The sequence below is a fragment of the Aotus nancymaae genome, unplaced genomic scaffold (assembly GCF_030222135.1).
Source record: "Aotus nancymaae isolate 86718 unplaced genomic scaffold, 86718_ANA_hifiasm-v0.15.2.pri h1tg000040l, whole genome shotgun sequence".
NCBI lineage: Eukaryota > Metazoa > Chordata > Mammalia > Primates > Aotidae > Aotus > Aotus nancymaae.
The window spans coordinates 77671579-77698403 of NW_026988454.1; the positions used below are offsets into that span (position 1 = coordinate 77671579).

Here is a 26825-nt window from a genome sequence, read left to right on the forward strand (position 1 = left end):
GGCTCACTGTAGCCTCGACCTCCTGGATTCAGGCAATCCTCCCACCTCAGCACTTCCCAAGTAGCTGGGACTGCAGGTATATGCTACCACATCCAGCTTATTTGATTTTATTTTTTGTAGAGATGGGATCTTGCTATGTTGCCCAGGCTGGTTTTGAACTCCTGACCTCAAGTGATCTGCTTGGCCTCCCAGAGGGCTAGGATTATAGGTATGAGCCTCTGCGCCCTGCCAGTTCTATCTTCTTGATGTAGGCATTTAGTGCTGTGAATTTTCCTCTTAACACTAATTTTGATGCATATCAGAGATTTTGGTATGTTTTACCTCTGCTTTCGTTTCAAATAATTTTTTGTTTTCTTTCTTAATTTCATTGTTTGCCCAAAAGTCATTCAGGAGGAAGTTGTTTAGTTTCCATGTAGTTGTGTGGTTTTGAGAGTTTCTCTTGGTATCGATTTCTGTTTTTATTATATGGTCCAAGCACCACTGGCATTATTTAGATTTAAAAAAAAAATTATTGAGACTTGCTTTATTGCCCATCTAGAAGTTCTTGTTTTATGAATACGCGTGCTGCAATGTTGGGTGTATATACATTTAGGATAGTTAAGTCTTCTTGTTGAATTGAATTTTTTATCACTATATAATGATCTTCTTTGTCCTTTTTTATTGCTGTTGGTTTAACATTTATTTATCTGAAACAAGAATAGCAACCCCTGCTCTTCTTTTGTTTTTTATTTGCATGATAGATCTTTCTCCATCCCTTTATATTGAGGCTGGGGGTGTGAGTTGGTCTCTTGAAGATAGCAGAAAGTTGGGTCTCTCTTTTTTTTTTAATTCAGTTTGCCACCCTGTGTCTTTTAGAGTGTTTAGACTGTTTACATTCAAGGTTAATGATATGTGAGGTTTTTTTCCTGTGGTGGTGCTGTTGGCTGGTTGCTTTGTAGTCTTGATTGTGTAGTTGTTTAATAGAGTCTGTGGGCTATGTACTTACATGTGTTTTTGTGGTAGCAGATACTGTTCTTTTGTTTCCACGTTTAGAACTCCCATAAGCGTCTCCTGTAAGGCCAGTCTAGTGGTAACACATTCCCTTAGCAATTGCTTCTCCTGCAAAGATTTTATTTCTCCTTTGCTTATGAAGCTTAATTTGGTGGAATATGGAATCTTGGCTGGAATTTCTCCTAGGATGCTAAATATAGGCCCCCAGTCTCTTCTGGCTTTTAAGGTTTTTACTGAGAAGTCTGCTATTAGCCCGATGGGGTTCTTTTTATAGGTGATATGACTCTTTTTCTAGTTGCCTTTAAGATTTTTTTCTTTTACATTGACCTTGGAAAGTCTGATGACTGTGCTTTGGTGATGATTGTTTTGTGTAGTACCTCACAGGGGTTTTCTGAATTTCTTATATTAGCATGTTGACCTCTCTAGCAACTTTGGAGACATTTTTGTGGATTATATCCTCACATATGTTTTTCATGTTGCTTACTCTCTTTTCTCAGGAATACCAGTGTGTTGTAGGTTTTGCCACTTTATGTAATCCCGTATTTCTTAGAGGCTTTGTTCATTTGTTGAAGATTCTTTTTCTTTATTTTTGTCTGACTCAGTTGCTTCACAGGATTGGTCTTCAAGCTCTGAGATTCTTTCTTCTGCTTGGTATAGTCTGTTGTTAAGGCTTTTAATTGTATTTTGAAATTTCTGTGGTGAATTTTTCAATTCTAGAATTTCAGATTGATTCTTCCTTAGTATTGCTGTTATATTTCTAATCTTGGATTGTTTTTCTGGCTTCCTTAGATTGGGGTTCAGCCTTCTCTTGGGTCTTGTTGAGCTTCCTTGCCATCCATATTCTTTCTGTGTCTGTAATTTTAGACATTTCAATCTGGATGGGATCCATTGCCAGGGAGTATATGCAATCCTTTGGAAGTAAGAAAACGCTCTAACTTTTTGAATTGCCAGAGTTCTTGCACTGATTACTTCTCATCTGAGGGAACTGGTGCTTCTTTTTCTTTTTGAATTTACTATTGATTGAACGGGGCTTTTTGTTTTTATGTATTATTTTCCCTTGAGGGTTTGACTGTGGTGTATGATGTGTACAGTCAGTTGGCTTCATTTCTGGGTGCTTTCTGAGGACCAAGTCTCTGTGTGGGTTCCTAGGTTGTAGATAGCTTTCTGCGAGGGTTTCACAGGCTTTGCATGTTGAAGCAGTGTACTTTTGTTTGGCGGTGTAATTAATTCAAGCTGCAGTTGGTGCTTAAACGTAAGGGCTCTTATGTTCTGAGTAAGGACAGATAGGCTCTTACTCAGCTACACATGCCCCCTTATTTGGTTGTGTCCTCAGCAGTGCTTGGGGAGAGGAGGAAGGAGTTAGGAGATGACTTTCTCTCCAAGTCTGTTCTTAAGCCTTGGTGGCATCCCCCTCAACTACTGGCACTGTCTTGTGTTTCCTTTGCTCTAAGCAGGACTTTGGTGGGCTTCTCTTCCTGCTCCCTTAGGTATGATTCAAGCCAATAGTTAGGTTACCAGGAGACCTGAAACTCCTTAGGGACCTACCAGTCCCTAGTGCTTGTCAGTCAGAGTGGGTCATGGGGTACATCTGCAGGTGGTCTGGTCATGCAGTGGGTCAAGGGTGGTGGATCCTCAGGCAGGGAAGTGGCACCGTGTGTGTGTAGCTGGCATAGTGACCATGGACTAGGGTTTGCAGCCCAGCGGATAACTGTGTGGCCCTCACAACTTGTATTTCCTGACCTCTTTGGCCTCTTTCTGATTTCTGTTCTAGGAGCAGGCCCAATCGGACCAGCCAGGCTTGTCTCAAAAGCCCTGCATACCCAGTTTGTTGAGTCGCTTCGGATGTTCCAGGCCACAGGGCATCCTGGGGAAGAAACTTTGGCTGGCTGTCAGGCCACGCCCACCCTGCACTCATCTTCTGAGAAGAGGGATGCCCAGTTTCCATGCCACATTCTTCTGTGTTCTGAGAGTGAGGGCTCCTTTCCTGCCTAAGTTCAGGCTACAGATCTCAGCTCAATACTCCTGGGCAATGTGCTTGAGTCCTGGGGAGTTGGGACCATGCCTGCACATTTGTCCTCTGACCCCTTGGGGTCAGGTACTGTCTGTGCTGAGAGTGATGAATTGCTCCCAGGCTGCCAGCAGAACACTAAGGCAGGGAAGTAGAGGCTGTTGTGTGGGCACCCTTTTGCAGAAGCAGCCAGGCAGGTAGTCTTGGGAGAGCTGGCAGGCATAGGGGCATGTAGATCTGATACACTCTGGTCCTATGGCAATGGCAGTTTTACTCTCTTTGCCCAGCAGAGAGCAGGAGCTGCAGCCAGTCAGTACAAGCTGGAGAGCCTTGGGGGATGGGCCCTATGGTGGTGTTTTGCTGCAGCTGCACCGTGGTCTATGGGGCTCATGGGTAGGATCTTGTAGCTAGGATCACAGAGGACCATGGTGGGAGTGTGGTGCCCGGGGTTCCTTCACTCACCCCTCCCTTAGGTCCAAACCAGAACTGGGGGCCAGTCCTGGTGCCTTGTTACTCCAAGCGCTTCACCTCGCTTCCTCCCACTTCAGCACTCTGTCTGCATTGCCTCTCTGTTGGCTTTCAGTGTTTTCGCTCAAAAGATCTGTTCAGAGTTACAAAATTTTGTATTGTCAAGTTTTTGGTGGTTCAAAGTATGGTGCTTTACTTGATATTTTGGTTCCTTTTCATAGAAGAGGTGTTTTTCAGCTGCGGGTAGTTGACCATCTTGCCCAGAACTCCTTTTCCTTTTTTTAATGATGTCTTTCAAAGAGCAAACTCTTACTATTTTGAAGTAGTCTAATTTATCAGTATTTGTCTTCATTACATGCTTTTTGTGTTTTGTCTAAGAAACCTTTTCTACTCTAAGTTTGCAAACATTTACTCCTGTATTTTCTTCTAGAAGTTTTATAAATCTAGCTAGTTTATTTCTATATTTGATCTTAGTTGCACTCTATAAGTATGATCTATATAGACAGAGAAGAATAATTTGTAGAAGGTAATGTTAGAAAGATACAGGCTGGGCAAGATACAGGCTGTGGCTCATGCCTGTAATCCCAGTACTTTGGGAGGCTGAGGTGAGAGGACTGCATGAGCCCATGAGTTTGAGACCAGCCTGGGCAACATAGTGAGACCCTGTCTCTACCAAAAAATAAAAAATAAAAAATTTTTTTTTTAGCTGGGTACGGTGGTGTGAGCCTCTACTTCCAGCTATTCTGGAGACTGAGGTGGGAGAATCACTTGAGCTTAGGAGGTCAAGGCTGTGGTGAACCCTGATTGTGTCACTGAACTCTAGCTTGGGTGACAGAGTGAGATCCTGTCTCAAAAAAAAAAAAAAAAGATACAGCTTAAATATCAGGATATCCTTTAACTAAATGAAAATAACAGGAAAAGTTTCATTTTGAGGACTGTAGGAGACTCAGCAATATTGTCGTGTTTTAATTACTATTTTCAAAGTAGTTGTGCTAGTTCGTTTTCACAGTGCTGTAAAGATACTACTTGAGACTGGGTAATTTATAAAGGAAAAAGGTTTAATTGACTCAGTTCTGCATGCCTGGAGAGGCCACAGAAAACTTATGATCATGGTGGAAGGTGAAGTACGCACGTCTTACATGGAGAGGAGAGAGAGAGCTTGTGAAGGAGGAACTGTCAGACACTTAGAAAACCATCAGATCTCCTGAGAACTCACTATCAGAAGAACAGCAGAGGAGAAACCACCTCCATGATTCAGTTACCTCCCACCAGATCCCTCCCTCATGGAGATTGTGGGGATTACAAATTGAGATGAGATATGGGTGGGGACACAGAGCCAAACCTTACCAGTAGTTAAAATGATCTTAAGTATGTTCTGAAAAAGAGTTTAAGAAAATAAATTTCCTTTCTCAGTTGGTTTCTTTCTTCTAAAAGTTTATTTTGAAAGATTATAACCTAACTTGAAAATACAGCTGTTTGGTTTCTAGAGAGCTTCAAGGTGACTTTATTTTTATTGTACTATGTATCTATCAGTTAATTATTTTCTTTAGTTAGCCCCTTTTGTTGATTATATCTAATTAGTATCACACCCTATATGAATTTATATTTCTATTAGTTTATTTGCTCTGTTCTAGTTTCTGGAGTATAAAAAATATGATTTGAGTGTCATGCACATGTATGCCATTGATCATGAAGAGGACTGTTTTTTTTCTACTAGAGAAATTTATTTAAAGTTTGAGGATTAGAAGGATCTTGTATGTATGTGTTTTATGTGTCCTTTTGAGTTGTGTGTTTGATGAAGATACTCTTTATTTAAAATGCTTGGAATCTTCTAGTTTTAGGAGAAATTGTTAAACAGAGACAGTTTTAAATCAATAAACCAATATATTACACTTAAACTTCTAGCTAGCAATAAATTAGGTTCTAAGCAATTTAAACTGACAAGTTATCAAGTTATAGGAGGTGTTTTAAGTTTTTCAAAAAAATGTAATTATTTTGTAAACTAGCTGAAATGTTTTGATTGCAGGTTGGAATTTTAAAGTAAATGTGGCCTCTGAAGTGTTTTATTAATTTTAAACCAAAGCTACTTTATTTTCTAGGTGTTCATTGTACTCATGGCTTCAATCGCACTGGTTTCCTCATATGTGCCTTTTTGGTGGAGAAAATGGATTGGAGGTATTTGTATCTTGTTATAATGATTGAAGATGTATTTTGTAATAAAATTATTTATTGTTATTTTAGTTGCAGAATTTTGTATTGTCAAGTTTTTGGTGAACTCATGATTAATATAATTTGAACTGCTTTTCATTTTAGATATGGTTGATCTTTATATTACTATTACCTGGGGCGGGGGGTGTCTGTGTGTCTGTGTCTGTATGTATGTGGGTTTTTTGTTTTTTTTTTTTAAGACAAAGTTTCCTCTGTCATCCAGGCTGGAGTGTAGTGGTGTGATCATGGCTTATTGCAACCTTCACCTCTTGGGGTCAAGCAGTCCTCCTACCTCAGCCTTGCAAGTAGCTGGGACCACAAGTGTGTGCCATCCATGCCTGGCTAATTTTTTCTTTTTTTTTTTTTTGTCTAGTGACGAGGTCTCCCTGTGTTACCCAAGCTGGTATTGAATTCCTGGGCTCAAGTGATCCTCTGCCTTTGGACTCCCAAAATGTTGGGATTACAGGCATGTAATCACACCCAGCCCACCATACCCAGCCAGGTGTTTTGTATTAACTAGCATAACACTTTGAGTGCTTATAAATTTCATAAACTATGTTTTTACTTTTTCAGATTTTTTTCCTATCAGAGACAAATTCTTTCAATATTGTGTGTTTGTATCTGGCTTTGGAAATTACTATTATTGTTCTTTACCTTTTAAATACAGGTAATGCATCCCTTATCTGAAATGCTTGGGAGTAGATGTGTTTTGGATTTTTTTCACATTTTGGAATATTTGCATTATACTTACCAGTTGAGCATCCCTAATCTGAATATACAAAATCAGAAATGATCTAATGAGCATCTCCTTTGAGCTTCCCATCAATGCTCAAAAGTTTTGGGTTTAGGAACATTTAGGATTCAGATTTTTGGACTAGGGACACTCAACCAATAGCTTTTTTATAGCTGTTGACTACCAGGAAAAGTTTATAATGATATACAAAGGAAGTATTTTTGGGAGAGCATTACTCCATTTAAGCCAATCAGCATGTCTTTATTGAGCATCTGTTATTCTTTTTTTGTTTTTTTTTTCTTTTTTACTTCCTCTAACACAAACTGTAGGAAACAAGAACATCTGTTATTCTTGAAGTGTGTTTTCAGATCCTGAGAGATTACGACTTTAGTTACCTGATATTCTTAAGAGAATATATTACTGAATTTTCTTGTTGACTGATGGAACGTCATTATTTATGTTTACAAAGGCTTTCACACAGTTGGTCCTTTTTTGAATATAATCAGGTGAAGTACACATATGATTTTGCATTTTGCAGTATGCATTGTTGGTGGTTCTATACTGTGTGTATTTTCCAGCTCTGATCATTCAGATACTGTCCACAGTGACCCCAGGTTCCTATGTCAGATGCAGCCTATGCTTACCCTCTTTTTGGTGATCTGGATTCTTAGTGCCTGGATCTGTTGAAAGTTCCTGTAAAATCAATATGCTTTTTACTTTTGCTCACATTATTTTTTTGACTGATTTTTTTCTTGCAGAGTCAGACCTCAACCTTCAATACTTTATTTAAATTCTTCACTGACCCTATCCAGCCTTCTACTGTACACTCATAGCAATTTACTTTTAGAATTTCAGAATTTTCAGAATACCTTATATTAAAACCTTTCCAGAATGAATTTGTCCCTTAATAGATTGAATGACTTGAGGGTGAGGATTGTGATTTGTCCATTTTACAAACTTCTATTTTACTGTATAGGGAGCCTTGAATATAATAAGTGAGTTTTTGATAAGCCTGCGTAAATGGAGGATAGTGAGGAAATTGCACGATGTTTGTTTCCCGTAGTATCGAAGCAGCAGTTGCTACTTTTGCCCAAGCCAGACCACCAGGAATCTATAAGGGTGATTATTTGAAGGAACTTTTTCGTCGATATGGTGACATAGAGGAAGCACCACCCCCACCTCTGTTGCCAGATTGGTGTTTTGAGGATGATGAAGATGAAGATGAGGATGAGGATGGGAAGAAGGAATCAGAACCTGGGTCAAGTGCTTCTTTTGGCAAAAGGAGAAAAGAACGGTTAAAACTGGTAATGTTTAAAAATATTATAGTAGGTTTTATTTCTTCTTCTGCAAGCTTACTGAGATTTATGAAAATGGAATATTGGCTGTGTTTCTTTAGCGAGGCTTGTCAATTGATTCATCCTAGCTCTTTCTAAAAAGAGTTTTTTTTTTTTTTTTTGAGACAAGATTTTGCTCTGTTGCCCAGGCTGGAGTACGGTGGCAGCCTTGATCTCCTCGGCTTAAGCGATCCTCCCACCCCAGCCTCCTAAGTAGCTGGGACTGCAGGCACCTGCCACCATGCCTGGCTAATTTTTAATTTTTACATTTTCTGTAGAGAAGGGTCTCACTTTGTTGCCCAGTTTGAATTTGAACTCCTGGGCTCAAGTGATCCTTCTACCTTGGCCTCCCAAAGTGTTGAGATTACTGGTGTGAGCCACTGTGCCTGGCCTCTAAAGATTCTTAATAGTCACGAGTCTGTCTTTTCAAAGAGAAAAATTATGTGAATTTCTCCTGTTTTTGTTTTTTAGGGAAACCAAAGAACTTTTGGATATTAGATTGAGAACTCACTATTTCTTTACAAAGTATTGTGAGATTTCAACTAAATACCTAGTGAATATTTTTACTAATGCTTTACAAAATTGTCATATAGTTAAAATAACTTTACATGTGAATTCTGTATCCCCCTTCATGGGTGATGTTTTCATGCCTTCTATAAAATTAAATCAAGAAGACTCAGTTCTTCTCTAGACAACCTTTAATAATCTTATAGAAATAAAAGGGCTAACCATAAATATGAGGAGTTATCTTCTTTTCCTGGGGGATAGGGGAACTGCTGAGAGGAAAAGTACTGATTGAACTTGTACACACACAAGTATATCGTATAGGCCAAAGGGAAAAGTTAGGGAAAGTATGGAGGTAATTGTGTTAAGGAAATTGTTAAGGTTTATGGTATATTATGGTTGAGTAGTATACACTGCAACTCATTTATTAATAGACAGTGGTTCACAGGCAAGGAAATTAATACTTTGTTTATATAAACCATCTAAGTTATTTTTGGCTTAAAATGAAAAACATTGTTTTAATTGCATTTACACATTTTAAATTTCAAGACTATAAGGACACTGAAAAGTGTAAATTGCTTTGAAACATAGAAATAATTTCAAAAATAATGTATTGTTTTAGTCTAATTTTTGTTTCCTGGATTTAGATACCTGAAATTATGGAGTCACATACCTGGAAAAATAACAATCATATTCTAAGGAAACTTCAATCAGCAGCGTAGCATAAAATATAAGTTTTATTTATTTGTCTGTTTTTGGAGACAGGGTCTCAACTCTGTTGCCCAGGTTGGAGTGTGGTGGCATGATTATGGCTCACTAGTGGCAGCCCAGCCTTGACCTTCCTGGGTTCAGTGATCCTTCTACCTCAACCTCTCGAGTTACTGGGACTACTACAGTGTATCTCTTACAAACATCTTGCTGGGTTTCATTTATTCAGACAACAGTTTTTGCCTTATGATTTAGTCCATGTACATTTCATGTAAAGATTAGATTCAAATTGTCTTGCTGTTTTTTTGTACCACTGGTGGTATGTTCCTTTCTTGTCTTCTTTGTGGTTGCTTTTATTCTTCTATCACCGCAACCCATTGCTTGTTAACTATACATTCTTTTACTGTTTTTTTTTATTAGTTACTCAAGATTTCATTATACATCTTTGACTTTTTAAAGGCTGATATATGTTAGTACTTTTGTCATTTTTTAGACAATGCGAAAATCTTATATATTTATTTTTTGAGACAGGGTCTCACTCTGTCACCCAGACTGGAGTACAGTGGCTTGTTCATAGCTCATTGCAGCTTTAGACCCCTGGGCTCAAGGGATCCTCTCACCTCAGCCTCCCAAGTATCTAGGATTACATATCTGTGCCATCTGTATTATACGCTGATAATTTTATTATTTTTTTGTAGAGACAATGTCTTGCTATGTTGGCAGGGATGGTCTTCAACTCCTGGCCTCAAGTAATCTTGCTGTCTTAGCTTCCCAAAGTAGTAAGATCATAGGTGTGAGCTGAATCACTGTACTTGGCCAAGAATTTTACAACCTTTTATTCCATTTACTTCTTCCTGTCTTTTTTGGTATTGTGTGTTAAATTCTGTGTATATTTTAAACCCCATGAGACTTTTCTTTTTTAAGAGACAGTTATCTCACTCTGATCCAGGCTGGAGTGCAGTGGTGTAATTTTAGCTCACTATACTTTGAACTTCTGGGCTCAAGCTATCCTCTCATCTCAGCCTCCTGAGTAGCTGTGACTACAGGTGTGTGCCACAATGCCTGGCCATGGCATTTTTATACAGTTAATACTGGTTAGATATACCCACATATTTCCCTTTTCTACTGCTCTTCATTCTTTCATGTATTTTTGTGGTTCCATTTTGGATAGTTTTCCTTCTAACTGAAGAGCTTCATGTAGTATTTCCTTCCATGTGGGTGTGTTGTGGTGCGTTCTTTTAGTATTTGTGTGAAATTGTCTTTTTTGACATCATTTTGAGGAATGTTTCTTCTGAGTATGAAAATCAGCGTACTTGGCTGAGTGTGGTGACTCATGCCTATAATCCCAGCGCTTTGGGAAGCCAAGGTGGGCGAATCACAAGGCCAGGAGTTTGAGACCATCCTGGCCAACATGGTGAAACCTTGTCTCTACTGAAAATACAGAAAATTAGCTGGGTATAGTGGTGGGTGCCTGTAATTCCAGCTGCTTGGGAGGTTAAGGCAGGAGAATTGCTTGAACCCGGGAGGCTGAGGTTGCAGTGAGCTAAGATCGTGCTACTGCACTCCAACCTGGGCAATAGAGTGAGACTCCAAAAAAAAAAAACTGGAGTGCTTGACAGTTATTTTTTTTCCGGCACTTTGAATATTTCATGCCAGAATTTCTTTCTGTTTAGAAGTTGCTTCTTTGAAGGTACTTTCTTATTGTTTTGGATTTTCAGCAGTTTTACCATGATATTTCTACTTGTGGTTTTCTTTGTATTTATTCTGCGTGGTGTTTGTAGGGATTCCTAAATATGTGGTTGGATTTGTTTTCCCAGTTCGTTTTAGACAATTTTTGACTGTTATCTTTTCAAGTATTGTTTCAGATCCATTCTTTCTTCTAGAGCTCAACCTAATACCAGTAAGCCTTAAAAAAAGTTTTTTTTTTTTGGAAACAGAGTCTTGCTCTGTCACCCAGGCTGGAGTGCAGTGTTGTGATCTTGGCTCACCAAAACCTCTGCCCTCCTGGGTTCAAGTGATTCTCCTGCCTCAGCCTCCGGAGTAGCTAGGATTACAGGCGTGCACCACCACACCCAGCTAATTTTTGCAATTTTTGTAGAGACTGAGTTTCACCATGTTGGCCAAGCTGGTCTCAAACTCCTGACCTGAGATGATCCCCCTGCCTTGGCCTCCCAGAGTGCTAGGATTACAGGCGTGAGCCACCGTGCCTGGCCTAAAAAAAAAAAAAAATTTAAAAACTATCTCCTGTGTTCTTTTCCATATGTTTATCCTTTTGTTTGTTTTTTAGTTTATACATTTTCTTTTTTTTCTTTTTCTTTTTTTTTTTTTGAGACAGAGTCTCCCTCTGTGGCTCAGGCTGGAGTGCAGTGGTACAATCTTGGCTCATTGCAACCTCTGCCTCCTGGGTTCAAGCGATTCAACTGCCTCTGCCTCCTGAGTAGCTGGGACTACAGGCCCATGCTACCACACCTGGTCAGTTTTTGTATTTTTAGTAGATACAGGGTTTTACCATGTTAGCCAGACTTGTGTGGGGTCTCCTGACCTCAGGTGATCCACCTGCCTTGGCCTCCCAAAGTGCTGGGATTACAGGCCTGAGCCACTGTGCCTCACCTAGCTTGGAGATTTTCTTCTGACCTATCTTGGCCTTTACTAATGTCCTCATTAAGCTTTGTCTAAGCTGCTGTTAAACTCATCCATTGACTACTTAATTTTAGTTATTTTACTTTCACTCCTGGAATTTCCATTTGATTTTTTAAAAAATTATCTTCAGTTCTCTTCATCTTATTTCAGATTTTGAAAATATTAATCCCAGTTTTTTAAAAGCCTGTGTCAAATAAAAAATAAAACTTATATGTAGGTCTCCTGTGGAACTTTTTTTTCTTCTCATGTCCTTTTGATATCTAGTCAATTATAGGGTTTTTTTTTCATATTTTAGTATTTTTTAATTAAATACTAGATGTAGTTTATGAAAAATTGTGGAAATAATTTGAGGCTCTGATCATGTTATTTTTCCTTCGAGGGGATTTACTTTTGCTCCTGTAGAGAGTTAGGAGCAGAATAATGTCTTAATTAAGGATTGAGCTGTTAGAAATTAGACTTTAGGTTTGGGGGACTGGTCTATTTTTGCTTCACTCTTATTCTTAGAGTACAGCCTTTGAGGATCTTGACTGAAAGTGTGGGGAATTAAACTAGACTCCTCTTACTTGATGACCTGTAACTCCAGTTTTTATTTCCCATTCTTGCAATATTGCTGAAATTTCTGTTCGGTTTCTTAGTGTCTTAGCTACTATTTTTGAAACAGTGCCTGTAGAGGAGAGTCCCAGATGGGAAAAGCTGTAGGAGATGTCTAGCTCACCTTTCTGGGCTTCCCTTCCCTCTTGAGATTTTGGCTAAGTCCTTATTGCCTTTCTTTCTTTCTTTTTTCTTTTTTTTTTTAAGGGAATCTCACTCTGTTGCCCAGGCTGGAGCGTAGTGGCACGATCTCAGCTCAGGTTCAAGTAATTCTCCTGCCTCATCCTCCCAAGTAACTGAGATTACAGGCACCTGACACCAATGCTCAGCTAATTTTTGCATTTTAGTAGAGACAGGGTTTCACCATGTTGGTTAGGCTGGTCTCAAACTCCTGACATCAAATGATCGCACCCCCCTCCCCCTCAGTCTCCCAAAGTGCTGGTATTACAGGTGTGAGTCACCACATCCGGCCTGCCTTATTGCCTTCTAATTCTCTGAGGTATTCAAATGAATTCTTTAACATTTTGTTCAGCTTTTTCTTGTACCTATAAAGTTAGTCTAATTAGGCTGGGTGCATTTGCTCACACCTGTAATCTGAGCACTTTGGGAGGCTGAGGTAGAAGGATGGCTTGAGCTCAGGAGTTTGAGACTAGCCTGGGCAACATAGTGAGACCTCGTATTTACAAAAAATTAAAAAATTAGCCAGGTGTGGTGGTGTGTGCTTGTAGTCTCAGTTACTTATGAGGCTGAGGTGGGAGGATTGCTTGAGCCTGGGAGGTTGAGGCTGCAGTGAGCTGTGATCATGTCACTGTACTTCAGCTTAGGTGACAGAGTGATAGGCTGTCTCAAAAAAAAAAAAAAAGTCTAAATAAACTAACTTACCATTGACAAAAGCAGAAACCTTCTTCTCTCTTTTTGGAGAAAGCAATTAGGCTTGATTTCTAACTGTTATGAGATGGTGATTTTTGAGAATGTTTGTGCTTATACCTCCAAAGGCCGAATTAGGAAAAAAAAAATTCTAAAACCTTATGTAGCATTTTGGTAGTTTTTTCTTTTTTCAAACCATAATTAGTAAATCCTAAAATTATTAAATATTTTACTCATATAAGTAATATATTAAAGATTAAAGAACATTAATCTTTAGTTTATTAAAGAAAGTTAGAAAACGAAAGAAACAACTTATAATCCTTCAACTTTCATACTACCACTGGCATTTTCGTCTTAGAAGAATTTTTCCCTATTTACTTATCTATTTATTTATTTAACTTTAAAACATACACAGATGACTTAAAGATTAGAGTTTTTTTTTTTTTTATAAAATATAAATGCAAACGTCTAGGAGTATATAGTGTTAAAAGGCAAAATATCTTCATTCTCAAGCCAGTTGCTTTCTACTTTTTGGTTATTCTTTCTGTGCATATGTGGGGTGAGTAGTAGAATGAAATTATCAAGCTGGAGGATCTAGCTAGGAAATCCTTCCAGCATGCAGCATGAAAAGACAAAAGAAATGTAAAATATGAGAGAGAGTTTAGAAGTAACATAACATAAACAGAGCGACTTAACAGTATGATATCACAGAGAGGACAAAATTCAGTAAGGACAGAAAGTATTTATCTGAGAATTATTTTCTTTGGTGCGGTAGGGCTGGGTCAGACTGGCAATTTTAAGAAGCTAATGGAAGGTAAGAAGGTGGAGATAGAGTTGTGTTAGTGGTTCCCTGTACCACCTTCACTTTTGGAGATTTACTAGAAGAACTTAGGACTTAGCATATGGTTATACTCATAACTCAGATTTGTACAGCAGTGTACTAAGGATATACGGCTGGATCATAAGAGTCTGGGGGAGTTCATGTGCAGGCTTTCTTATGCTCTCTCTTGCTCATGAGGGGTCATCTCAAGATCACAAGTAGAGTCTGGGGGAGTTCATGTGCAGGCTTTCTTATGCTCTCTCTTGCTCATGAGGGGTCATCTCAAGCTCAGTGTTCCTGCAACAATGTATTTGTGATGTTTCTGCCCGCAGAAGCTCATTAAACTCTCACTGCTCGAGAGTTTTATTGATGGCTGGTCACGTAGACACTCTCTGCCTAGCATGTACCAAAATTCCAGGATCCCAGGAGGAAAAAAATTTATTCACCATAAACTGTATTGTTGTCACAAGTAATCTAGGTTTGGTGAACCATCCTTATCAGTTGACTGAGAACACTCCAAAAGTCAAGTTCTCAGGTGCCATTCAGGGGCCAACTTAGCAAGCACTTGTGTTATGTTAACCCTTTTCTGCACACTACTATAAACTATTCATTCAAGTGGCTTGATTATGATAGAAAAGGGAGAAGAAGGGTAATTGATACAGGCATAGTCAGAAAAGGCTTTTTAGTGTGGGATAAATTCAAGCATATTTATTCGTGTGGATAAGGAGCTAGTGAAGTCAATGAAGTTGAAAGTAAGTATTTGGGGAATAAATGTTAGAGAAACTTCTGAGGAGGTGAAAGGGAATGGAGGTCAAGGGCGATTGTTGGATAATAGGTCTTCAGCAATAGGAGGAAAATATCATTCTTAGCACTGGAGATGTAATTGGGATGTGATTTTTTTTTTCCCCCTCAATAAGTTTTAGCTGTCTATGTGTGGGAGTGGAGAAGATTAAGAGTAGGTTGACAAGGTTGGAGAAATTTAATATGGGTGTGATGAAGGACAGGAGGGTAAGGGGCTCTGAGGATATCAGGGGAAAAATAATTGAAGTAATCAGCTATAGGTTGTAGGCTGAATAGGAAGTAAGGTCAGGATGAGGGTGCCATTAGAATGTGTAAAGGGAGAAATGAAGGGACTTTTAGTCTTGGTGAAGTTGAAAAGTGGGCATAGTGAGAGTGAAAGAGTTTATAAAAGTTAGAGCGACATGTTGGTTTTAAAATGCTGTCAGCACTCAAAGTGCTTGGTTGAATGTTGATCATATTTTCAATCAATGTGAGTTGAATTGATTCAAAAGGTAGAATGCTTTGAAATGATTATGGTATGGCTGTGGAGCAGGATGTTTCAGTTGGACAAAGATGAGGGTCATTGAAAATGAAATGAGTGAACTGTAAAGGTTGTATGATAGGTTGAGTTATTTCAATGGATGTTGATGTTACCAATAGAATGATAGAAGTTACAATAGTGAGAAAGACCAACTTTTTTTTTTTTGATAAAAGTAGGGCATTATTTTTCAATACACAAAGGATAGAGAGTTTCACCAGTTTAGACTCTCTGGCTGCAAGTAGCAGAAGATAACTTAAATTAGCTTAAATAGTAAGGGTACTTATTCATGAGTAAATTGGTAGAATTCAGGCACTGGAGTATAGCCAGATTTTAGGATAGTATTGGAACTTGGACCTGGAAAGTTACCTAGAACCTAGTTTCTGCTATTTCTTCTTAATATCTCTGCTTTTGTCCCTTTATTTGTATCAGTCTTCTCATTGTCTCTGTCTCAAGACTGGCTCTTTTTGATTCCTCATTTTCCTGGGAGATTATTAACTGTCTCAAAGCTTCTAAGATAATCTGTTACAATTTTAGCCATATTCAGAGACTCACTGCCAGCCTCTGAATCCCAATTCCAAATTACCAGGAGAGAGAATCTGATGGCTTCAGATTGAATTAGGGGTTATTCATGCTCCCATTAACTTTGCTGCAGTAGGATGTTATCTTGTAATGTCACATAATATGGCTTAGGCCCCATCTTTGTGGGTGGGGAGGACAGCTCTTAAAGAGAATTGTTATGCCAGCAACCACGGTGGATGTCTGCTTTACCACAGCTGAGTGGTATAGCTGAAGAGAATTAGAGTAAACAGAAGGGGGTCTTTTGAAAGAGATTAGGGAAGCAGTGAGGAGATAGAATAGTTCTTTATACTACTGCCATGGATCTTGGGCAGTGGGAGAATAAGTAGCTTTAAAATGAAGTGGTCTCCCTGGGGAGAGCTAGCTTTTAGTTGAGACACAGGGTATAGGGTGTTCAAGAAAAAGGCTGAGGTGATAGGGGAAGGTTATTTATGAAAAAGGAATTCCAGGGCTTCCATGGAACTCTTTGGGAAGGTGAATATTGATAAGATGAACCAGGAAAAGGGGCTTTAAAGCAGTGAGAACAAAACCATCAGAGAAGAAAGGGGACTGGAAAGTTGAATTGTGGATGGTGTCAGCAGTAGTTGATCTGTGGTTGACAGGGATGAGAAGCATAGATGTAATTACTTACTACATTTATGGTTGGAAAAGCTTTCATTTTTCTTTTATTTCTATCTGAAGCTAAAGATAGTTAACAGAGGCAATCTAAGAGTGACTAATTTCTTGACATAATGAAGGTATTTTGGTTTGAGACTTTATTTTTGTTAGGTGGAGTCTTAATTTCCTGACTTATATTGATATAATTATGTATTCAAGTAATGTACTCCTTGTAGTTAATTCTGATAGTTATCTTTGAGTTTATAACTGTGGTACATGTCCTATCCTGTGCTTGGCCCTTTACATTCCTAAGACACCTTCTTTATTCATCTTTTGAGCGCATGCATTACTAAGTTAAAAGAGTATGACTTACTTGTATGTTGCTTGCTCCTTGAATTGATGTCTGAGATTATTTCTTTGAATAAAACAATGAATGTATTTTTCTCATTATGAAAATACGTTTATTGTGCATACATACTTGTGTACATTTTCTCTTGACACAAACACACACACACACACACACACACACACACAGCTCGCTCTCACATAAATTACCCCCATCTTCTGTAATTATTTACTAAATTTCTATCTAAAGGATCACTCATTTCTGTTGTGATAGCCATGTAGATTTTAATTTTAAGGCTAGTAGACTCTATGAAATATATTTTTATAAACATACTTTTTTTTACTTTTGATTTTTCTGTTTTCTCACAAACAGTAATTTGTTGAAAAGTGAAAGTAAATGTCAGTGACTTTAATATTCAGTTATAGTATGTTCACAATAGTTCCAGATCTAAGACATTGCTATTTATAATTTATTTTTTAAATTAATTATTTTTTATTTTTATAAGTAGAGACGGGTCTCACTATGTTTCCCAGGCTGGTCTTGAACTCTGGGGCTCAAGCAATCCTCCTGACTCAGCCTCCCAAAGTGCTGGGATTACAGTCATTAGTCACCACACCTGGCCACTGTTTAGTGGTGATCTTTCTTGGAGTTATTACATAATTTTGAATGATATAAAAATGGTGTTTTGTCAGAGGAAACTATTGTAGTAACATTAAATAGCAAATTCTGTTAGCCTAAAGTTACTAAGTATGATTTATGTATGAAGTGTATCACACTTTTTTTTATTGGACTTACTTCTACCTTTCTTTTTACTTAGTAATATTTGTTCTGGAAGAAAATAGAGGAAGTTAGAAGTTGATGCATTGTAGGAAAGATTAAGGAACAAGAACAGTAAATGGATGACAGACATTTACTGGATGATCGGGGTTAGCTTTTATAACCAAACTCAATAGTTGTTAGATCTGTACTGATGCTCAATATTTATTGGCTCTGCTAAATTAAAGATATTCACCTTATTCAACTCTATAGAAATGTTTTAAAAATATTTCTGTGGTGATATTGTGGGAAAGTGCTTGGTTGAATGTTGACCACATTTTCTATGCATTAGTCCTTTTTATTATTTGTTAAAAGAAATAATGTTTGTGTTTTTAGTTGTAACTTATGTTAATTTGGCCTTTGCTTTTTTATTTTGCCCGTTTCAGAAATTAGTGTAAATTTCTTAACTTTGCATAGGAAATACATGTTGATAAATGAAGCTAGATACTTTCTTCATGTAAAACTTAAAAAGAACATCTCATGCTGTTAATGCCATCAGAATTAAGATGCTTAATATCGAACTCTCTAAAAAGAAGTGTTCTCTTTTAAATTAGCATAATAAGATAATTTTATAAGGCTATTGAAATTATGTGAGCACTCTCAATAAGTAAATATGTTATAAACCTCATCTACCTGGTTGAGCTTTCTTTTAAAAATACTCTTTTTTTCTTTCTTTAGTGGTTGTACTTAATGATAGAAATGGTTTTAAACAGAAATGTCATTGACTAGTACAGAGAGGTAACGGTATAATAGGAGAGGGATAGTACTCTTTGATCCATTGGCTCATGAAATTCTTAAATTATGGTTATTTAGGGAAAGCAAAGTAGAAGGCAGCTAAGTACAAAAAGTGGTAAAAATTAGAGACAGTAAGTAGGACTAGTGTCTGCTAAAAGCATTCAGGATTATTCTAGATTTGACAAGAATGTGTGTGAATGAAATATTAAGTGTTCATTTTTCTTTCTCAAGTGGCTTAGGTTGCCAAGTCTTTGCCAGAAGGTTGAACATTGTAGCTTGTAGACTATATTTTTTATTCCCTAATTACATTAACAGCTAGAATGGTTTCATAGATTTTTCTTAAGACTGATGCCAGCCCTTTTATGACCTGAAAAGAACTGTAGCATACATCTAGACTATTTTTTTAGGTTTTAAAATTTCCAGAAATATTCGTTATTTGTTTGATATTCTCCATCTGCTTTACTTTGCTGTGATATTTCAAAATATGTAGTTTTGAGTTAAAAAGTTTAGATTAAAAATTCCATGATGAGTAATATTTTGTTCTATTAATATGTTAATATATCCAGTGACTGTGGCTTAGTCACTTTGCCTACACTGTTATTCTAGTTTACAAAGGTATAGGTTTTGGTGTTTAACCCCTCACTCATATTTGACTATATTTCACTCATAACGACACAACTCCTTCCCTTTTCTCTCCATTGGTGATTGGTATAGTGTAGGCCTGTTCAAATTCTGTCTTTTACTGCTTGATTTCCATAAAATCTTTATGTCTTATTTTTTCATCTGTGAAATAAATATAATACAATCTATTTTCCAGTGTGATAAGGATTAGAGAGAATGTTTATAAGATGCCAGACATTCTACTTGGCTTTCAGTAAATGGTAGATAAATTATTATTAGTGTTATGATTTGAGAAGCACCTGGAGAGTACATATGTGTATTGAAAACCATATGCTGGATTTAGGGAAACTAGTGTACAGTGATCCTAGGGGAGTTTATTCAGCAGACCATTTTTATTAGATATATTGACTTGCCAAGATTTGTGAAAACAAACTGATTTATCTCTCAGTCTCTTCTTTGTAAATGGATTTGAACTCTAATAAAATATTTTTCTTTTCCTTGTTTTTCCTTTTTTTTAAAGGGCGCTATTTTCTTGGAAGGTGTTACTGTTAAAGGTGTAACTCAAGTAACAACACAACCAAAGTTAGGAGAGGTACAGCAGAAGTGTCATCAATTCTGTGGCTGGGAAGGGTAATAAATATTTTAAAATTTTGAATAAAATTTATAATTTTGCAACACTTAAAATTAACAGAAGCATTGACATATTTTCTTGGCTCCTTGAAGTTAGTATGTTTGCAATAGATTTCTTTAAAGGTGTCAGAGTTATTTCAAGACTATCAATGTAATAACCAGAGAGTTGAGTCAAAATTAGATGACTCACCTATTTTCCTAAATTAATGGAGGATTATTTTTTTTCACCGTCTAGTATTTGTTTCATGTCTTTGACTCTACTGCTGCTGATTGTTTGAGCTAGTCTCTCAACTTGTTAAGAGAGAAGAGGTGAAATTTGGATCTGCCTTATTTTCCAGTTTTTCTGTAATCAGAAATCTGGGAAAATCAGCTTTAAATATATTCAAGTTATGGTATTCCCTGCCATGACTTGAAAATATCTTTCAGACATTTTGTAGTGGATTCAAGAGAGCATTCATTGCTCTTATCTGTTGCTCTGAGGTCTTGGTCTGTGGTCATTTCTGCTGATCATTGGTATCTGTGGTAAATAATTGTAATACAGTTAAACATAAGGAAAAAGGATTATTAACTGTTAAAAATTCCTAACATAAATTCCTAATGTAAAGAACTTTTAGTACTGTTATATAAATACTAGATAAACCAACTAGAAGTAGTTTTAACTAAAATATGAAAATAATGAAGAAATAAGATCAGTTTTAATGTTGTGGTAAACCCTTGCCCATGTACCTTAATCTTGATCTACTGTTTTGTCACTTCTGGGTATCTTTTGAGGAGAAAGTTGCCAACCTTGCATTATGTCAGGTTGGCAGTGTCATGTTGGAGAAATATGGGGTCTGAATATCATGTAAGGTAATTAAGCCAAGATTTAAACTTCTTCCTAAAGTACAGTACTTGTAAACATACCTGCTTTACTATTTAGATCATGTATACTAATATTTTTGAATTAGCTCAGTAAGTACACTGTAGCAGTGGTAATTTAGAACTCTGTTAACTTGCATTCTGAAATGTCAAGAAAGTGATAGTCTTTTTTTAGTATTTTTGTGTAAGCAGATGTTATTCCAGTTGACATTAATCTCATGATAGGGAGAACATTGTGATAAATGTGTGATTCATTTGATTGGTTTAAGACGTGTATTGCTTTGTATGAATACCAGCCACAATAGTAATACCAAGTTCTTCTTTAAGGTCTGGATTCCCTGGAGCACAGCCTGTTTCCATGGACAAGCAAAATATTAAACTTTTAGACCTGAAGCTATATAAAGTAAGCTGGAAAGCAGATGGTACTCGGTAAGTTAGACTTCTAAAAAAAAAATTATACAAATAACCCTAATGCTTGAAGAATATTGCTTTGTTGTTAGGAAAGTTTGCACTCTGGAGAGTGTGACTTTCTGATGTTGACAGCAAAATAAACATTTCAAAAAATTGTATATTTTTTGGTTTGCTAGTATTCTAAGCTATATAATACAGTTATCGCTTACTCTGCTAAATTTTTGGTTTCAGAGCTTAGTTAAATATAAATCTATAACTAGGTGTTAAGTTTGAAAGTGTTTTTATCTTAATGATATGATTTTTGATATGTCTGTTCCCCTTTTTTTTAATGATATTGGACATGTCAAAGTTAATAGGTAAATTGCCAGTTTATAATCTAAAAATGATGAACTCTCTCTGATTCATTCTGTATTTTACTCCTTTGAATAATTGCCTTATTCTCTTTATATACTTGTAAGGTTGTTGCATTATTACAACAAAGCTTAATTTCAAATTTTATATTTCTAAGGTTTAAGATTTTTTAAATTTGAGACAGGGTTTTGCTCTGTCACTCAGGCTGGAATGCAGTGGCACCATCAAGGCTCACTGCAGCCTTGAACTCCTGGGCTCAAGCAATCCTCTCACCTCAGTCTCCTGAGTAGTAGCTCAGCCTCCTGAGTAGCTGGGATTATGGGAATGTGCCACCCTGCCTGGCTAATTTTTAAAACTTTCGTAAGGATGAGGTCTCCTTATGTTGCCCAGGCTAGTCAAGTTACTAGTAGAAATATTATTCTTCCTCAGCAACATTTTACTTTTTCTTTTGTAATCCATGTTTTTTGGATTCATTACAGTTTTGCTATATGTACATATTCATTCAGCAAATGTTATAAATAGTTGGAATATTATTTTAACAGATATTAACATATAAGTCATTAACTTTCATAATAAAATGTTTTAGAATAACTAGAAATACATATATATTAACTTTTAAGTATTATTTGGAAGAAAGATTCTGTTTAATTTTTATGAGTTTTTGAACATCTTAAGTGGCAGTTATACTCTTTGTACTGTGCCATCTTCATCTACATTTAACGTGTAGTTACCTTAAAAGATATATATGGAGACAAGAAGCGGAGCAGATACAACTTGTTTTCAGTATTAGGTGAATATAATGATATTTTAATGTGATATGCTTTCCAGAATGTTTAAGTATTTTGTTATATTTGATTTTTATTGGGAATATGTAAAAATATTTTCGTTTGACTATCTGCCTTTGCTGGAAATAACTTTTCCCCTCTATTTTATAAGTAAGTCAGATTCATTTGACAAAATTCAGAAAATAATATTAAAAAAAGAAGAAAATAAAAGAAATTTTACCACCTAGAGATTATCATACCATCATTATGGTATTGATCTTTTTCTCTGGGTTATATGGCAGCTATAGTTTTTATTATTAATTCTTTGTGTACTAATTCAAGTAGTGAAATAACAAGTATTTGATATTTATATGCTTATTTGTTCATATTATTTTGAATTTCCATAATGAACTAGCCTTAAAAATTAATAATAATGCCTAATACAAAATTCAAACTGTATAGAAATAAAATGAAAAAATGTGCCTTGTGTGCTTGCAGCAGTTATACAAAGACAGATATAGTTATAGATCCATATACAGATAATTTGGATCATTTACTCCTTCTGCACCCTTTCCTGTGGATATGTGTTTTTGATGGATAAATGAAAATTAGCCTTTCTGCTTATTTTCAGAATACTAAAAATTATATTTTGTATCTAAAAATAGTGAACTCTCTCTGTTCTCTATTCTCTCTCTGTTGGGTTAGATTATGTTCAGAATCTATTAAATTGGTAGTAAGGATGTTGTTGAGACATGTATTTTAGTGGATATGTAATAATGTCTTAAATGGGTTTATTACCTACCTCTTTAAGTGGATAAAGAGTGGAAAATGTGAGGTCAAGGTATCTATCTCTAGGCTTTACACTACAAAATGAACTCAGGATTTGGGATTGAGGCATAAATTTAACCTCTTAGAAGTTTCATATTTTAGGTACTCTTTTTTTTTCCTTTCTGTTAAAGTTTATTTTATTTTTTTGAGACAGGGTCCTCACTCTGTTGCCTAGGCTAGAGTGCAGTGGCACGATTGCTCACTGCAACCTCGACCTCCTGGGCTCAAGCCATCTTCCCACCTCAGCCTCAAGTAGCTGAGATTACAGATAGGTGCCACTATGCCCAGCTAATTTTTAAAATTTTGGTAGAGATACAGTCTTGCCATGTAGCTCAGGCTGGTCTTGAAATCCTGGGCTGTGGTGATCCTCCCACCTTGGCTTCCCAAAGTGTTAGGATACGGGCATGAGCCACCACTCCTGGCCTTAGATACTCTTTACTTTCTGCATTGCTTTCTTCACGCTGTATATGGTAAGCCTTGGGCAAAATAATAAATACTGCAAAATTTGTAGCTTGTTTCTACTATCCAACTTTTACTGATTTTTTTTTCCTCCTCTGTAGTTGTGTCACCTTTCTCTGTGTCTCAGTATTTTTAGACCCCTAGATGATTGGCTAAAGTAATTTTCTGTGAAGTAATTGGCTAAGATGTTTTGATTGGTAATGGAAATATTTAATTTCTCCTAGAACCAGGCTTCTCCAAAACCAAAAGGAAAACTCCTGAGTATTTATTGAATACCTACTCTGTTTTTGGATACTTTATTCTGGGAGAAAGAAAATTTTGCAAGGTGTTTGTGGACCAGTGCAAAATCTTTCTATTGCTCAGTAGAATTTAAGTCTGTTAGCATGAAAGAGGGACTTTCTGTGACTGAATAAGGTGAAAAGAGCCTGAGGAGGCTGTAGAATGGTTTTGGAAGCAATGAAATCAGAATAGCTGATTAATAGCTGTGAACCCTGGACTCCATTGTCATTAAAGCTATGTCAGGATAGAGTGTGGGATTTCTTTTTATTACCTTTATTTCATAATTTAATGGCAATTTGTTATATCTAGTAAGAATATTTAAACCAAGGGTCTCTGAAATTGAGTGTAATAGGAAACCTGGATACAGTTAAAAATAAAAGGTATTGTGTAAGAATTTTGCATTAGCCTGACCAAGGCCTGAAGGCCTAGAGATAACAGTAAGTAGGTGGCTTTTTTTTTTTTTTAAATAAACTAGGTTTTGCTATGTTGCCCAGGCTGGTCTGAAACTCCTGGCCTCAAGTGATTCTCCCCTGTTGGCCTGGAGTGGTTTTGACAGGAAACTCTAGTGGATTCTAAAACATTGTAGAATAGAGAATGTTTCTGAAATGTAAAGCCAGGTAATATAAACAGAAATACAAATGTTATTAAAAATGAAACAGTGAGAAATTTTATTAGTTGTAATAGGTGCATTGATGGAGACTAAGCTGCTGTAGTCTCAGAAACAGATGAAAGTTTATTTGATGGAAGAATTAATTATGTTTCTTGTATTTCAATAAAATCATACTTTAAAAAATAAGCTGTCTTTAGTTTTTCTTAGCTCTGAATACTTTTGGTTGCATTTTTTGATTTCTAGGAATTAAACATTTAAAAAAGTCTTCTAATTTGGAATTATGTCAGATTTAGAAAGTCTTCCAAAAACAGTACAAAGAATTTCCATGTGCTCTTAACCAGATTCCCCAAGTGTTAACATCTTATATTATTACAGTACAATGGCCAAAATCAAGACATTAACACTAATGTATTGATTATTAGTGTTACTCAGATTTCACCAAAAATCTGAATATTATGTCCTGTTTCTGGTCCAGGATCCAGTCTAGGATCACGTGTTTCATTAGGTTGCCATGTCTCTTCCTTTCTTTTTCTCTGCAATAATTCCTTCGGCTTTCTTTCATGACTCTGACACTTTGGAATACCACTGGCCAGCTATCTTGTAGCTTGTCTCTCAGATTGAGTTTGTTTGATGTTTCCTCATGATTCAAGTTGGGCATGCTTGCAAGAACATCACAGTAGTAATATTCTGCGTGTCATTTCAGGAGGCACATACTGTTGAATTGTCCTGTTAGTGATGATGTTGACTTTGAGCAAGAGATTTAGTTGGTGTGTGCCAGATTGATAAAGTTATGTCTGTTTATTATTTTATTTATTTTTATTTTGTATTTATTATTATTTTGTTTATTGATAAAGGCATGTTTGCCAGGATACAGTTATTTTTCCTTTGTACTTAAGAATATGTGGGAGAGATACTCTGAGACCATGTAAATATCCTATTTCTTATACTTTTCCCCATTATTTTTAACATTCATTGATGATTCACCTGAAGCAATTACCACTGTTATGTTTGCTAAGTAGAATAGTTGAATTCAGCTGTTAGGAAGAACTTTCCCTTCTTTCTCATTTTTAAATTTTCTTCCTTTTTTTATTCCTATTGGTATAGACTCATAGACACATATTATATTCTGTGAGTTATAATCTATTTTAGTAATTACTTTATTGCTCCAAATGTCTCATTTGAATGTTAAGAGCCCCATCAAGTGACTCCTGTCTTTTGACATCTCCCCCTCATATTTTGAGTACTTCCTTGTTTCTGGCACCCCTAGATGTTGCAGACTTGTCTTGCTTGTACTTTTCCTACCCCAGCCCTGGAATCAACTGTTTCTCTAGAAATCAATTTCTGCACACAAGTTGGGCTTGTTAGTACTGGGATGTCATTGCTTCTAGGCCCTCTCAGAAGATAGAACTAGGAAATATGTGTGTGTATACATAAATACACACCCATATCTATTTAAGTATCTGTCTTTGTCTGTATTTGTATGCATACATTTTTTTTTTTTCAAAATCATGAGTTCATAGTGATATTTCCAGTTCTAATTCACTACCATAGGATTTGTTGAAGTTTTTCTCATTTTCTATTTGTAACTCCTCTCTCTGACAGGGAGACACTTGGTTTGTATTATCCATAATATTTACTATAATACACATAGAGTAGTTTTGGAGTTGCTACCCCAAGCCACTATGAGAAATCCATTTGAATAGAGTGTAATATTTGTGAACAGTTGGTCTGACTTTAGCCTTAGGGTATATAGTTCAAGTGTACTGTGTTCCAAAGTTACTTAATTATTTTCTCTCTTCCTGCCAACCCCTTTAGTGTAGTTAGTTTTCATTTGTAATTAGTTTCATTTGTTTCTGCTTATATTCTGAGTTTGCCCTCATCCTTTGTTGATTTTAATTTTTCATTTTTCTGAGTGTGTGAAACACTACCATGATTCTGAAAGTCAGAACTACAGAGTGGTATACTCTGAGAATGTTACTTTCTCCTTTCCATTTAACCCTTTCCCTTTCTCCTGTCTTTTCATTCTATTCCTATCCACCCACTTAAATAACCAGCCTCATCATTTTCTGATTTACCCTTGTATTTATTTTTGTACAGATGAGCAGATGCACTTTTCTTTTTCCCCTTTCTTATAGGAAAGATACCATACATTTTAGAATTAGATAGTCTTTTCACCTTGTTTTTTTCATTTAACAGCATATTCTAGAAACCACTGCGTTTCACTTTACAGATGTCATCTTCATTCTTTTTTTTACAGCTGCATAGTACTCATCGTGTGAGTACATAGTTTATTCAATTGCTCTCCTATATATAGATGTTTAGATTGTTAATAGTATTTTGGAATTGCAGATGATGCTGTGATGAATAACTTTGGGCTGACTTTCTTCCCATATTGTTGAAAGTCTAATTTCAGGGTCAATTTCTAGAAAGAAGGATTGCTGAGTGGAAGGCTAGGTGTATACGAAGTTTTGTTAGATAGTATGAGTTTTTGCTCCAAAGGGGTAGTGCCAGATTGTATTCCCATAGGCAGTTTGTGAGAATGCCTATAGCCTTGCTAACAGAATGTGTTGGCAAAATTTTAGATTTTCACCAGTCTGATTAGTGAGAAATGGTATTTCATTCTAGTTTTAATTATGAATGAGGTCGAGCATCCTCTCATGGCTGTACTTATTTTTTTTGTGAATTATCTGTCCTTATTTCTTTTCTATTATCTTTTGACTTTGTTCATGTTGTTTTTTTGACATACAAAATT

General features: G+C 36.4%; 1 protein-coding gene across 3 annotated transcripts in view; it reads left to right on the forward strand.

Annotated features, from left to right (window-relative positions):
* The window catches only part of RNGTT (RNA guanylyltransferase and 5'-phosphatase), a 350432-nt gene that overhangs the window by 47832 nt on the left and 275775 nt on the right, over positions 1-26825 (forward strand). For all 3 annotated transcript variants that reach the window (XM_064360855.1, XM_064360854.1, XM_064360856.1), the window contains 4 exons: positions 5566-5641; positions 7471-7711; positions 19404-19513; positions 20699-20800. In XM_064360855.1, coding sequence (XP_064216925.1) covers positions 5566-5641; positions 7471-7711; positions 19404-19513; positions 20699-20800 — 529 coding nt within the window. The remainder of the gene's footprint in view (positions 1-5565; positions 5642-7470; positions 7712-19403; positions 19514-20698; positions 20801-26825) is intronic.